The sequence below is a fragment of the Bos mutus genome, chromosome 4, assembly GCF_027580195.1.
Source record: "Bos mutus isolate GX-2022 chromosome 4, NWIPB_WYAK_1.1, whole genome shotgun sequence".
Classification (NCBI taxonomy): domain Eukaryota; kingdom Metazoa; phylum Chordata; class Mammalia; order Artiodactyla; family Bovidae; genus Bos; species Bos mutus.
Window position 1 is genome coordinate 31,283,294 of NC_091620.1, and position 14,713 is coordinate 31,298,006.

At 38.6% G+C, this 14,713-nt stretch overlaps 1 protein-coding gene and 1 non-coding gene across 4 annotated transcripts in view; one reads left to right on the plus strand and one right to left on the minus strand.

Annotated features, from left to right (window-relative positions):
- IQUB (IQ motif and ubiquitin domain containing) overlaps nt 1-14,713 on the plus strand; it is an 82,015-nt gene that overhangs the window by 25,695 nt on the left and 41,607 nt on the right. For all 3 annotated transcript variants that reach the window (XM_005893444.2, XM_070369304.1, XM_070369303.1), the window contains one exon: nt 1,527-1,737. In XM_005893444.2, coding sequence (XP_005893506.1) covers nt 1,527-1,737 — 211 coding nt within the window. The remainder of the gene's footprint in view (nt 1-1,526; nt 1,738-14,713) is intronic.
- On the minus strand, nt 60-122 carry LOC138987660 (U7 small nuclear RNA). The gene has a single exon (XR_011464044.1). It is a non-coding gene; the product is annotated as a U7 small nuclear RNA (small nuclear RNA).

Sequence of the window (14,713 nt, forward strand, 5' to 3'; positions counted from 1 at the left end):
CTAGCTATCCTCTCCGGTACATAATTAGGCTGTAGATTCCTTCAGTGTTTTCTCTCCATGGGGGATTTTCCGGTACAGATTGGAAATCCTGCTAGAAAACTTCTAAAAGAGCCGTAACACTAATTCCTTCTTCAATTTATTCCACTTGTCTCCTTTCTTAAAGGGATTTTTTCACAGTTTCTGTTCTGTTGGAGGACTCCTTCAGTATGATCCAGTGTCTTTACTGATTTCTGCTTCTATAATTTTTATGTAATTATTAGGGATTAGGATGAGGGGAAAGGATGTGTCAGCCTATTCTCTACCCTCAATCTTGATCTAGCCTCTCTATATTTTACTTTTTTTAAAATGAGTTTAGTAAATAAAAAACAAAAACTCTCACTTATGTCACAAGCTTTTTTAGGCTCTAGTACTATACTGTATCTCCAGACATATGTATTTTTCTCACAATTTAATAAATACATGTTTGCTTTGGTGGTTTCCACGTGTAACTTATGTGCTGTGTGGTTGTGTACTAAGTCACTTCGGTCGTGTCTGACTCTTTGCAACTGCATGGGCTGAAGCTCTCCAGGCTCCTCTGTCCATGGGATTCTCCAGGCAAGAATACTGGAGTGGGTTGCCCTGCCCTCCCCAGGGGATCTTCCTGACCCAGGAATTGAACACATGTCTCTCAGGTCTCCTGTACTGACAGGTGGTTTCTTTACCACTAGCGCCACCTAGGAAGCCCTGCTATGTGGTGGTTGTTCAGTTGCTCAGTCATGTCTGACTCCTTGTGACCCATGGACTGTAGCACACCAGGTCTTCCTGTCCCTCACCACCTTCCAGAGCTTGCTCAAACTCATGTCCATTGAGTTGGTGATGCCATCCAATGATCTTGTCTTCTGTCATCCCCTTCTCCTCCTGCCTTCAGTCTTTCCCAGCATCAGGGTCTTTTCCAATGAGTCAGTTCTTTGCATCAGGTGACCAAAGTATTGGAACGTCAGCTTCAGCATCAGTCCTTCCAGTGAAGATTCAGGATTGATTTCCTTCAGGATTGCACCATTTTTTAAAGATATGAGCCTAAGCTAATGACAAGAAAAACTAGAGATAAATTGATATTCATAACAAGAGTAGTATTTATTGAGGACCTGTGGTGTACCAGGCTTGAGCTAAGCACTTATATGCATAATACTGTCATTATCACTCTTTTGCCATGAGGGTACTAAATCACAGAGATGGCAGGTAACTTACTAAAAATTAACTAACTAGTGAGTAGTAGGAACAGGGAAGATTTAAACTAATTTTTGTTCCAGAGTCTGTGCTCTTAACATCATATAACTGTCTCCTATGAAGGTATACCTGCTACTAGATTTCAAAGTCAGATAGCTATTGTATTTCTGTTAGAATGTATGTGAGAATTTATGGCATACAGCTAAAGCTGGACACTCAGTATTTTTTAGTAGTTGTTGAATTGCAATAGAAATAATCATTGTTTCTTTTCCTTGTCTAGTAAGGTTGACCATATTTTATTTTCTTTAATTTAACTATAGATAATTGTGATACAGACTTACTACAGACGATGGCATGCTAAAGTTGTGGTAGAGGGTTTAAGAAGACGGAAAATGTTCAGGTTGCAGTGGGAAGCAGAGGAAGAACACAGGAAGATAAGAGAAAAAGAAGAGTGGATGAAACTGGATTATTACCGGAGGCATAATCCTCAAAGAAAAGAAGATTTTGAACTTCTTTATAATGCACTAGAACGTAAGTTTGAAATAGGCTTTGCATAAAATATTAATTTTTCATTAGTAGGAAAAACGAGTTTACTAAAGACAAAAGGAAGACCTTGTTATTTTAAGAAGTTGTCTGGGGAATCTGGACTAGAAAATTTTAAAATATGAATAGTGTCTTAGATTTGGGACAGGAATTAAGGCCAGAGTAAAATTGAAAATGCTTTTATATTAACAAAAGATAAACTATTCAGTTTTAGTGTATTATCTCATTTGATCCTTATCCCTGTGAGATAAAAAGAGAAAGTATTGTCCAGTTTGATTCTCTTAATGGTCTTAGAAATCTGTGAACTCAGAATTGGACTGTCTTGAAGCCCTCAGTCCAGCACCCTGCCTCTGATTCTCCTCTTCAGAGGAGAAACCTTTTTTATTCCCCTCTACAATGATTATAAATATTAATATATATGTGTGTATACACATACATAGGGCTTCCTAGGTGGCACTAACAGTAAAGAAACCACCTGCAATGAAGCAGATGTAAGAGACACGGGTTTGATTCCTGTGTGTGAAGAAGTCCTGGGGGAGGGCATGACAACCCACTCCAGTATCCTTGCCTGGAGAATCCCATGTACCGAGGAGCCTGGTGGGTAACAAACAGTCCATAGGGTCACAGAGAGTTGGACACAACTGAAGCGACTCAGCACACACATACACACACACATATGTATTGTCTGCACGTTGGATTTTTATGGCTTATTTCTTCCACAGGATGTGTGCTAGTCTTGACACAGTTAAAAAGCCTCAGTTATTTGTACAAGCCAATCACTCACTACTTTGAGCAGGATACACTATTTTTCTTGAGGCCTTTTCTCAGTGCCCAGCTTCTAATCTCATCTTAAATGTCACCTACATAAAGCCTTCTGTGACAGACAATACATCTTGGATATCCAAATTATCATATCATGGTTCTCATTGCACCCCCAATTTTACTTTATAATACCACAATTAGTAACAATACATTTTTTAATGTTAATTTTTACCACTGGATTGTCAGCTCCATAAGCAAATGACTCATTTATTTTTTTTGGATGATCTCTTTTTTTGTACTTACCTCAACAAATATTGGTAGAATGATTAAATGAATGAATGAGGGGGAACCCATGGATGTAGCAATTCAGCTGTCTCTAGCTTCTGCTTTCCCAGGAGTACCTCTAAAGTGGAAGTAACCAGAAGAGTTATTTATTACCTTAGATACTGGAAAGTAAAGTTGTGCTCTTGGGATAATAGATAAGAATTAAAAAAATTAAAAATAGCCGCAAGTTTTTTTCTTTTTTTTATTTGAACACAACCTTTTTATCTAAAGAAATAATAGTCTGACATCTCTGTAATTGCTCATAATACCAACTTCAAGAAAATTTTCATACTGTCACTTTGTTTCTTTATATACTGTGTGTTTGTGGATGTTATTATGTGTTTTGTTACTCATGTCATCCTTTCCTTTCTAATCGAATATAATTTTAGGTGTCAGATGTTGAGTCTATTTAAGTAGCTCTCTGGTACTGTGCTATTTCCTGAAGATGAAACAATTAAACACCAAGTTTAACAAAGCAATAGTATTAATACACCTGTCTCTTTTATAACGTGCAGAATTGAATGGCTTTGGGAATGTGACAGTATTTGGAGGTAACAGTTAAACTTGCTCCTGAGGTTTCTGTGTCTGCTTTCCCTTTCTCCTAATCACTGACCTCTGCAAATACTGTTTCATTTTAAATGTCACTTCTATTTCCATCTTCTCTCAGATGAAAGCAAAGCTTGTTTCTTAGTGTTAATAGTTAAATAGTGAGCACTGCTTGCAGGTTGTCTGTAAAGGTCTTATTGACAAGTAGAGAAGTAAAGTTGGATTATAGCAGAGCTCTATTTAAATAATATTCTAAATTTATATGGATAGACCAAAGGTATCATTGTTATCTTGTTTGGCTAACAGGCAGCTGTGTAAACTAGTGGAAAATATGCTTAATGAGATTCTACCTTTTCTACTTATTAATGGTATTTACTTGGACAAGTTACTCCTTTCTCCTAAGCCTCAGTTTCTTTATCTATAAAAGGACTTAATAATTTCTGGCATATCTACTTCAGAGGGCTTTATAAGTAAAAAATACAAAATATTACATTTATGATGGTACTTAAAAATACAAAGATATATGCATGTGTAAGTTACTGTTATACAGTAAATAATTTTATATAAATTTTCTAAATTAAAGAAGAACAGAGATATTTTATATGGCTAAAATGGCAACCCACTCCAGTATTCTTGCCTGGAGAATTCCATGGATAGAGGAGCCTGGCGGGCTATAGTCAATGGGGTTACAAGGGTTGGACATGACTTAGATGATTTATATGGAAGAAAATGAAAATGGAATTTCTTACACAAAAAGAGACATCTTTTAGTTTTCTTCTAGGCCTAAAATTCTGAATAATAACCTCAAGAATAATATTGTTAAAGTTCTGCTTTTTGGGGGGAATTAAAATTCTGGTTCACAAGCTAAGTAATTTATAATAATAATTTTCATTCTATATTCTTTACTCTGGTCTTTGAAACTGTTGCCCTCTTGTTCATAGTAACAATTGCATAGTTTTGTAAAACTGATAACAAAGTTTAACTTTTTCTCCAGATAACCTGCTCCTCAGTAATAAAAGCAAAATAAGTCAATTTAGGAGAATGATTTTAACTATGTAAGATAATATGCTATATCAAAGACAAGACTATCTTCAGGCAACATTTGATTTTTATGTCTTTTTTAAAAATATATATAGCGGTATGTTGAGGGTGACTTCTTTTGTTATCTGAACTGACACTGTCATCTCAGACTTGTAGACATCATCCTGAGGAAATTAACAGCATGGCTTGTGCTCAGAGATCTTTTCCTTGCCCCGTGATTCTCTGTACATACTGTTCTTTTAACTGTCCATGTCCATACTTTAGGGCACCAGATAGGACCTTGCTCATTAGGTCTGGGCAATGTTTGTTGAATTGACTTTTCTACCCTTTGGTGATAGAAGAAAGGTCCGAAGCTTTAAAGAGCAATATTGCATAGAAACCTGGAATGTTAGGTCCATGAATCAAGGCAAATTGGAAGTGGTCAAATAGAAGATGGCAAGAGTGAACGTTGACATTCTAAGAACCCGCGAGCTAAAATGGACTGGAATGGCTGAATCAACTCAGATGACCATTATATTTACTACTATGGGCAGGAATCCCTTAGAAGAAATGGGGTAGCCATCATAGTCAACAAAAGAGTCCAAAATGCAGTACTTGGATGCAATCTCAAAAACGACAGATGATCTCTGTTCATTTCCAAGGCAAACCATTCAGTATCAGGGTAATCGAAGTCTATGCCCCAACAATTAGCTGAAATTGAATGGTTCTATGAAGACCTACAAGACCTTTTAGAACTAACACCCAAAAAAAGATGTCCTTTTCATTATAGGGGACTGGAATGCAAAAGTAGGAAGTCAAGAAACACCTGAAGTAACAGGCAGATTTGGCCTTGGAGTACGGAACAAAGCAGGGAAAAGGCTAATAGAGTTTTGCCAAGAGAATGCACTGGTCGTAGCAAACATGCTCTTCCAATGACACAAGAAAAAACTCTACACATGGACATCCCTAGATGGCCAACACCAAAATCAGATTGATGATATTCTTTGCAACCAAAGATGGAGAAGCTCTATACAGTCAGCAAAAACAAGACCAGGAGCTGACTGTGGCTCAGATCATGAACTCCTTATTGCAAAATTCAGACTGAAATTGAAGAAAGTGGGGAAAACCACTAGACCATTCAGGTATGACCTAAACAAATCCCTTATGGTTATACAGTGGAAGGGAGAAATAGATTTAAGGGACTAGATCTGATAGATAGAGTGCCTGATGAACTACGGATGGAGGTTCGTGACATTGTACAGGAGACAGGGATCAAGACCATCCCCATGAAAAGAAATGCAAAAAAGCAAAACAGCTGTCTGAGGAGGCCTTACAAATAGCTGTGAAAAGAAGAGAAATGAAAAGCAAAGGAGAAAAGGAAAGATATAAGCATCTGAATGCAGAGTTCCAAAGAATTGCAAGGAGAGATAAGAAAGCCTTCCTCAGCGATCAATGCAAAGAAATAGAGGAAAACAACAGAATGGGAAAGACTAGAGATCTCTTCAAGGAAATTAGAGATACCAAGGGAACATTTCATGCAAAGATGGGCTCGATAAAGGACAGAAATGGTATGGACCGACAGAAGCAGAAGATATTAAGAAGAGGTAGCAAGAATACACAGAAGAACTGTGCAAAAAAGATCTTCATGACCAAGATAGTCACGATGGTGTAATCACTCACCTAGAGCCAGACATCCTGGAATGTGAAGTCAAGTGGGCCTTAGAAAGCATCAATATGAACAAAGCTAGTGGAGGTGATGGAATTCCAGTTGAGCCATTTCAAAACCTGAAAGATGATGCTGTGAAAGTGCTGCAGTCAATATGCCAGCAAAGTTGGAAAACTCAGCAGTGGCCACAGCACTGGAAAAGGTCAGTTTTCATTCCAATCCCAGAGAAAGGCAATGCCAAAGAATGCTCAAACTACTGCACAACTGCACTCATCTCACACGCTAGTAAAGTAATGCTCAAAATTCTCCAAGCCAGGCTTCAGCGATATGTGAACCGTGAACTTCCAGATGTTCAAGCTGGTTTTAGAAAAGGCAGAGGAACCAGAGATCAAATTGCCACCATCCACCGGATCATGGAAATAGCAAGAGAGTTCCAGAAAAACATCTATTTCTGCTTTATTGACTATGCTAAAGCCTTTGACCATGTGGATAACAACAAACTGTGGAAAATTCTTCAAGAGATGGGACTACCAGACCACCTGACCTGCCTCTTGAGAAATCTGTATACAGGTCAGGAAACAACAGTTAGAACTGGACATGGAAAAACAGACTGGTTCCAAATAGGGAGAGCAGCTGTATGTTGTCACCTTGCTTATTTAACTTCTATACAGAGTATATCACGAGAAACTTCAGGCTGGATGTAGTACAAGTTGGAATCAAGATTGCTGGGAGAAATATCAGTTATCTCAGATATACAGATGACACCAACCTTATGGCAGAAAGTGAAGAAGAACTAAAGAGCCTCTTGATTAAAGTGAAAGAGGAGAGTGAAAAAGTTGGCATAAAGCTCAACATTCAGAAAACTAAGATCATGGCATCTGGCCCCATCACTTCATGGCAAATAGATGGGGACACAGTGGAAATAGTGGATGACTTTATATTTTTGGACACCAAAATCACTGCAGATGGTGACTGCAGCCATGAAATTAAAAGACACTTACTCCTTGGAAGGAAAGCTATGACTAACCTAGATGGCATATTAAGAAGCAGAGACATTACTTTGCCAACAAAGGTCCATCTAGTCAAGGCTATGGTTTTTCCAGTAGTCATGTATGGATGTGAGAGTTGGCCTATAAAGAAAGCTGAGTGCAAAAGAATTGATGCTTTTGAACTGTGGTGTTGGAGAAGACTCTTGAGAGTGCCTTGAACTGCAAGGGATCCAACCAGTCCATCCTAAAGGAGATCAGTCCTGATTGTTCATTGGAAGGACTGATGTTGAAACTGGAACTCCAGTACCTTGGTCACCTGCTGCAAAATGTTGACTCATTTTAAAAGACTGTGATGCTGGGAAAGATTGAGGGCAGGAGGAAAAGGGGACAACAGGAATGATATGGTTGGATGGTATCACCGACTCAGTGGACATGAATTTGGGTAAACTCCGGGAGCTGGTGATGGACAGGGAGGCCTCTGGTGTGTTGCAGTCCATGGGGTTGCAAAGACTTGGACACAACTGAGCGCCTGAACTGAACTGAAGTGACCCTTTGTTTTGCTTGAACTTGTGCTAATGGTGTTCTCTTTTTTAATTATTACCTCTTGATCTAAAGGTCCCTTGACTTCTAGCCTCTGGCGACTCCATGGGCTCCATCTATTGACAGATCTGACCCTGGGATTCAGTATGACTCTCTCTTGGTTCTTTCCATTCAGGGTTCCAGTCTGTCATGAGAATTTTAAAAGCAAATGCATAGAAATTGCTGGTGATGGGGACAATATTGTATGTTCTGCTGTTTCTTGCTTGGAAATAGCAAGTTTATTCTATATTAGAAATTTTAGAATGTGTATTGACTTTATATTTTATTATTGCCCTTTCATTTTATAGTTGAACTTGAGGCCCAGGAAAATAATTGTATTCTTTCAAGTGAACCAGTTGCTTTAATATCTTTTTCTTTAAGAATACTGGAGGTTACTGACATCTGTTATGGGCTGCATTGTGTTCCCCTCAAATTCAAATGTTCAGTTCTCAGAATGTGACAATATTTGGAAATAGGTTCTTTAAAGAACTAATGAAGAAAATGTGGGGTCATATGGGACCTGGACCCAGTATGACTTTAAGAAGAGGCCATAAGGACACTCTTGCACAGAGGGATGACCGTGTGGAGCCACTGGAGGGAGGTGCCCCTTTACGAGCCCGGGAGCGAGGCCCTCAGGAGAGACTGATTCTGCTGTCACCTTGATCCTGAACTCCTATCCCTCAGAACTGTGAGAAAATAAATTTCTGTTGTTTAAGCCACCCAGACTGTGGTGCTTTGTTATGACAGCCCTAGCAAACTAATGCAGGATTCCAGGCTTTTTTGTTGTTGTTTGCTTTTCTTTTCATTCCCAGGAAGGATATATTTTATGAGAGTAGGAAGACTCTCTCATCTTTTCATTGTCTTCTGTGTATAGTTCTAGAAACTGTCAAATCAGTTATAAAATCAGCTTTTTATAGCTGTTCCTGGTTCCTGTGTTTTTCTGTTCCTTATTGGTAGTTGAGTGATAGTATTTTCCTTATGCCATGTTGTAACCTTTACATGGAGGTTCTTCATCTAATAGAGAATTTTATTGGAAATAAGGTCCATTATTTTCATGGTTCTAATTAGCCTCATTGGGTTGTTTCTTTTTTTTAAAGTCATACTAATAATTTAAACAAAACGTAAAACCTGAATATATATGGATATAAAAGTATTTGAAAACACTATATATAGGTATAGATTCACCTAGTTAATCTAACTGACCAGTATATTGCTTTTTGAGGTTTGCAAAATAGTTTAATATTCTAGTGGCTTAAATTTATTACCAGTACCAAAAATTTCTAATGTAAAACTAGGAAGTAAAATATGCTTACTAATATCATTCAGTTTTTATTTGCTTTCCGGGAACATCCATATAATCCCATGAGGTAAATATTCTCAGTTATTATTTCCACAAGCAAGCAATTTTCATCTTTATTCATATACTGCCTTTTAGTATATAGATATTGTCAAATTTAAAAAATTTTTTGGTTAGTAAAACTACTCTTAAATGGTATACTCATCAATCATGGATTTTCTGGACTTTCATAACATAATTTAGTTCTTAAATTTACAACCCTTTTGCTGAATACAATTTAGCTTTTAAATTCACAAATAGACCAAGCTGTACAGTATCTGAATAATGTATTCCTGGTAAAGGACAGAATGGATTCTTATAAAGAGCATGACTGACAAATCTTTGACCTTAGCAGGATGATTTCAAATCGAAATTTGAGAGGAGGAAGAAATAATCTGACAAAACTGTAAATTGGATATCATGAAAGTTAGTGGTTATAACAGAAGAAGGCCACAAACAACACTTATGGCTTCAGATACTTAACCTTTCGATGCAGAGACTAGTGTTAAAAGTAAACCTAAAATTTTAATGAAAGGAAAGTGTAAATTCTAATTATGTAAGTTATATATAAATGTAATGTATTCTGAAATAACCCTGCAATGTAACAAGTGAGTAATAATCATGCTTGTAATATAACAACTGAGAGTACATTTTACTTGATTGAATTATATGTAATAGAATGTAAGAGGAAGTAACCTTATGTCAAAGGATATTTACCCAAAGGAAGTCTTTAAACCTAAGGATGAAAAATGATAGGCTTTTGGGTAAAGGTAACTGAAATGAAAAGCAAAAATTCTGTTCCAGTGGAAGGATTTTATGGTCTGTCCAACGAGGGACAGGCAAAGAGAAATGTTCACTTCTTTTGAGAAGGCATTATGCCTTTCTCACTTTTGTATGTACCATCAAACCTTATATGGTTCCTTTCAGATAATAATTGTTCAAAAATTACTGTTGAGTATTTTGAATTGGCAAGGAAATGATAGCATTTTGGCAAGTATAATACCAGATCAGGGAACTAGGTTTTTGAAGTTCAGAGGAAAAATAAGTTTGACTCTATGGCCAGAGTGCAGTTCATGAGATTCTGAAGCTTCATCATTCTGACAATAAAGTAATAAATCATCTCTATGTAAATGAAAAGAATTGCATGTTAGCAGGGAGATTATATACTTTTAAAATTAGTTATTACAATAAATCAAAAGAATGTCTGGAGGTCCTAAAGATCTTACTAGAACCACTCCCATAATTTACATTTTAAGATAACAGGATTAGCCAGAAGGTTTTCAGGAAGAAGAAACTGTCCTCAAGCAGGATACATTGTTGGTATATAATCCTTCAGTTCAGTACAGTCTCTTAGTCAGGTCCGACTCTTTGCGACCCCATGAATCGCAGCGTGCCGGGCCTCCCTGTCCATCACCAACTCCCGGAGTTTACCAAAACTCATATCCATTGAGTCGGTAATACCATCCAGCCATCTCATCCGCTGTTGTCCCCTTCTCCTCCTGCCCCCAATCCCTCCCAGCATCAGAGTCTTTTCCAATGAGTCAACTCTTCGCTTCAGGTGGCCAAAGTATTGGAGTTTCAGCTTCAGCATCAGTCCTTCCAAAGAACACCCAGGACTGATCTCCTTTAGAATGGACTGGTTGGATATCCTTGCAGTCCAAGGGTCTCTCAAGAGTCTTCTCCAACACCACAGTTCAAAATCATCAATTCTTCAGCACTCAGCTTTCTTCACAGTCCAACTCTCACATCCATACATGACTACTGGAAAAACCATAGCCTTGACTAGATGGACCTTTGTTGGCAAAGTAGTGTCTCTGCTTTTTAATATGCTATCTAGGTTGGTCATAACTTTCCTTCCAAGGAGTAAGTGTCTTTTAATTTCATGGCTGCAATCACCATATGCAGTGATTTTGGAGCCCCAAAAATAAAATCTGACACTGTTTCCCCATCTATTTCCCATGAAGTGATGGAACCAGATGCCATGATCTTAGTTTTCCTAATGTTGAGCTTTATGCCAACTTTTTCACTCTCCTCTTTCACTTTCATCAAGAGGCTTTTTAGTTCTTCTTCACTTTCTGCCATAAGGGTGGTGTCATCTGCATATCTGAGCTTATTGATATGTCTCCCAGCAATCTTGATTCCAGCTTGTGCTTCTTCCAGCCCAGCGTTTCTCATGATGTACTCTGCATATCGGTTAAATTAGCAGGGTGACAATATACAGCCTTGACATACTCCTTTTCCTATTTGGAACAAGTCTGTTGTTCCATGTCCAGTTCTAAGTGTTGCTTCCTGACCTGCATATAGGTTTCTCAAAGGCAGGTCAGGTGGTGTGGTATTCCCATCTCTTGAAGAATTTTCCACAGTTTGTTGTTATACACATGGTCAAAGGCTTTAGCATAGTCAATAAAGCAGAAATAGATATTTTTCTGGAACTCTCTTGCTTTTTTGATGATCCGGTGGATGGTGGCAATTTGATCTCTGGTTCCTCTGCCTTTTCTAAAACCGGCTTGAACATCTGGAAGTTCACGGTTCATGTATTCCTGAAGCCTGCTTAAGAATTTTGAGCATTACTTTACTAGCGTGTGAGATGAGTGCAATTGTGCGGTAGTTTGAGCATTCTATGACATTGCCTTTCTTTGGGATTGGAATGAAAACTGACCTTTTCCAGTGCTGTGGCCACTGCTGAGTTTTCCAAATTTGCTAGCATATTGACTGCAGCACTTTCACAGCATCATCTTTCAGGTTTTGAAATAGCTCAACTGGAATTCCATCACCTCCACCAGCTTTGTTCATATTGATGCTTTCTAAGGCCCACTTGACTTCACATTCCAGGATGTCTGGCTCTAGGTGAGTGATCACAGCATCATAATTATCTTGGTCATGAAGATTTTTTTGTACAATTTTGTGTATTCTTGCCACCTCTTCTTAATATATTCTGCTTCTGTTAGGTCCATATCATTTCTGTCCTTTATTGAGCCTATCTTTGCATGAAATGTTCCCTTGGAATCTCTAATTTTCTTGAAGAGATCGCTAGTCTTTCCCATTCTGTTGTTTTCCTCTATTTCTTTGCATTGATTGCTGAGGAAGGCTTTCTTATCTCTCCTTGCAGTTCTTTGGAACTCTGCATTCAGATGCTTATATCTTTCCTTTTCTCCTTTGCTTTTCGCTTCTCTTCTTTTCACAGCTATTTGTAAGCCCTCCTCAGACAGCCATTTTTCTTTTTTGCATTTCTTTTCCATGGGGATGGTCTTGATCCCTGTCTCCTGTACAATGTCACGAACCTCCGTCTGTAGTTCATCAGGCACTCTATCTATCAGATCTAGTCCCTTAAATCTATTTCTCACTTCCACTGTATAATCATAAGGGATTTGATTTAGTCATATCTGAACCTACTTTGTTCATTTTAAGTCTGAATTTGGCAATAAGAAGTTCATGATCTGAGTCACAGTCAGCTCCTGGTCTTGTTTTTGCTGACTGTATAGTGCTTCTCCATCTTTGGCTGCAAAGAATATAATCAATCTGATATCTGTGTTAACCATCTGGTGATGTCCATGTGTAGAGTCTTCTCTTGTGTTGTTGGAAGAGAGTGTTTGCTATGACCAGTGCATTCTCTTGGCAAAACTCTGTTAGCCTTTGCCCTGCTTCATTCTGTACTCCAAGGCCAAATCTGCCTGTTACTCCAGGTGTTTCTTGACTTCCTACTTTTGCATTCCAGTCCCCTATAATAAAAAGGACATCTTTTTGGGCATTAGTTCTAAAAGGTCTTATAGGTCTTCATAGAACCATTCAACTTCAGCTTCTTCAGTGTTACTTGTTGGGGCATAGACTTGGAAAGTAAAAGTGAAGTAGCTTTGTCTGACTCTGCAACCCGTGGACTGTAGCCTACCAGGCTTGTCCGTCCATGGGATTCTCCAGGCAAGAATACTGGAGTGGGTTGCCATTTCCTTCTCCAGGGGATCTTCCCGACCCAGGGATCAAACCCACGTCTCCCGCATCACAGCCAGACGCTTTAACCTCTGAGCCACTGGGGTGGGTAGCCTTTCCCTTCTCCATGGGATCTTCCCAACCCAGGGATCGAACCCAGGTCTCCCACATTGCAGGCGGAATCTTTACCAGCTCAGCCACCAGGGAGGCCCATAGGCTTGGATTACCGTGATATTGAATAGTGTACCTTGGAAACGAACAGAGATCATTCTGTTGTTTTTGAGATCGCATCCAAGTACTGCATTTTGGACTCTTTTGTTGACCATGATGGCTACTCCATTTCTTCTAAGGGATTCCTGGTCACAGTAGTAGATATAATGGTCATCTGAGTTAAATTCAACCATTCCAGTCCATTTTAGTTTGCGGATTCATAGAATGTCAGCGTTCACTCTTGCCATCTCCTGTTTGACCACTTCCAATTTGCCTTGATTCATGGACCTAATATTCATGGGCCTAACATGGACCTAACATATAATCCTTAGTACAGAGTTTAAACTGAGTTGTTTGTTGTGTAATCATCAGTTCAGAGTTTAAAGAAAAAAGTTTTATGTGACTAAGACTAAGGAATGTAGAGATTAAAAAAAAAGTTTGTCCTTTCCTCCTGCTTGTGAATTCCAGACCCCTATCTTCTCCTTGAGAACCCCAGACCCCTCTCTCCTTGGGGACCCCCAGACTTCTTATCAGCCTGGCTAGGAATTGAGTCTCTCACCATCCTCCCTATCCTAATACACAATGTTCAGGTGCCTGATTTAAATTTGTTCTGTGCTGTGCTTAGTTGCTCAGTCATGTCCAACTCTTTGAAACCCCATGGACTATAGCCCACCAGGTACTTCTGTCCATGGGATTCTCCAGGCAAGTATGCTGGAGTGGGTTGCCATGCCCTCCTCCAGGGGATCTTCCACATTGCAGGTGGATTCTTTATCATCTGAACCACTGGGGAAGCCCGATTTAAATTTGAGGCTTAATTATATAAAATCCCCCCAAACTGGCCTTACTGCAATTTTTGTTTCATCCCATGCATTGTGATATGTAGTGTTTTTTTTTTTTTTTTAATTATCACCTTAGAATTCTCCAGGCAAGAATACTGAAATGGGTAGCCATCCCTTCTCCAGGGAATATTCCTGACCCAAGGATCCAACCTGGGTCTCCTGTTTTGTAGGCAGATTCTTTACCATCTAAGCCACCAGAGAAGCCCCTTTATTTCCAAAATGGTTGATAATCATACCTTTTTTGATTAAGTATTATTTTTGATAGAATTTATTACATTTCTAAGCAGATAGGAATATATTTCTTTTTGAAACTTTGTTATTAATTGTAGTTGAATTGCACTGTGTCCAAAAAAATGCAGTCTTTTTCATTTCTGATTTGGGGGGGTTTATGTTTTCTTCCACTCCTACTCCTAGAATTTATTTCTTCTTGTTCAGAGTCATGTCTGACTCTTTGTGACTCTTTGGACTGCAGCACACCAAGCTTACCTGTACTTCACTATCTCCTGGAGTTTGCTCAGACTCATATCCATTGTGTTGATGATGTCATCCAACCATCTCATCCTCTGTTGCCCCTTCTTCTCCTGACATCAGTCTTTTCCAGCATCAGGGTCTTTTCCAGTGAGTTGGCTCTTCACATCAGGTGGCCAAAGTATTGGAGCTTCAGCCATCAGTCCTTCCAATGAATATTCAAGGTTGATTTTCTTTAAATTTAGTTAAATTTATAGAATTTATTTAAATTTGTATAAATGCTTCATAGAGCTTTGAAAAT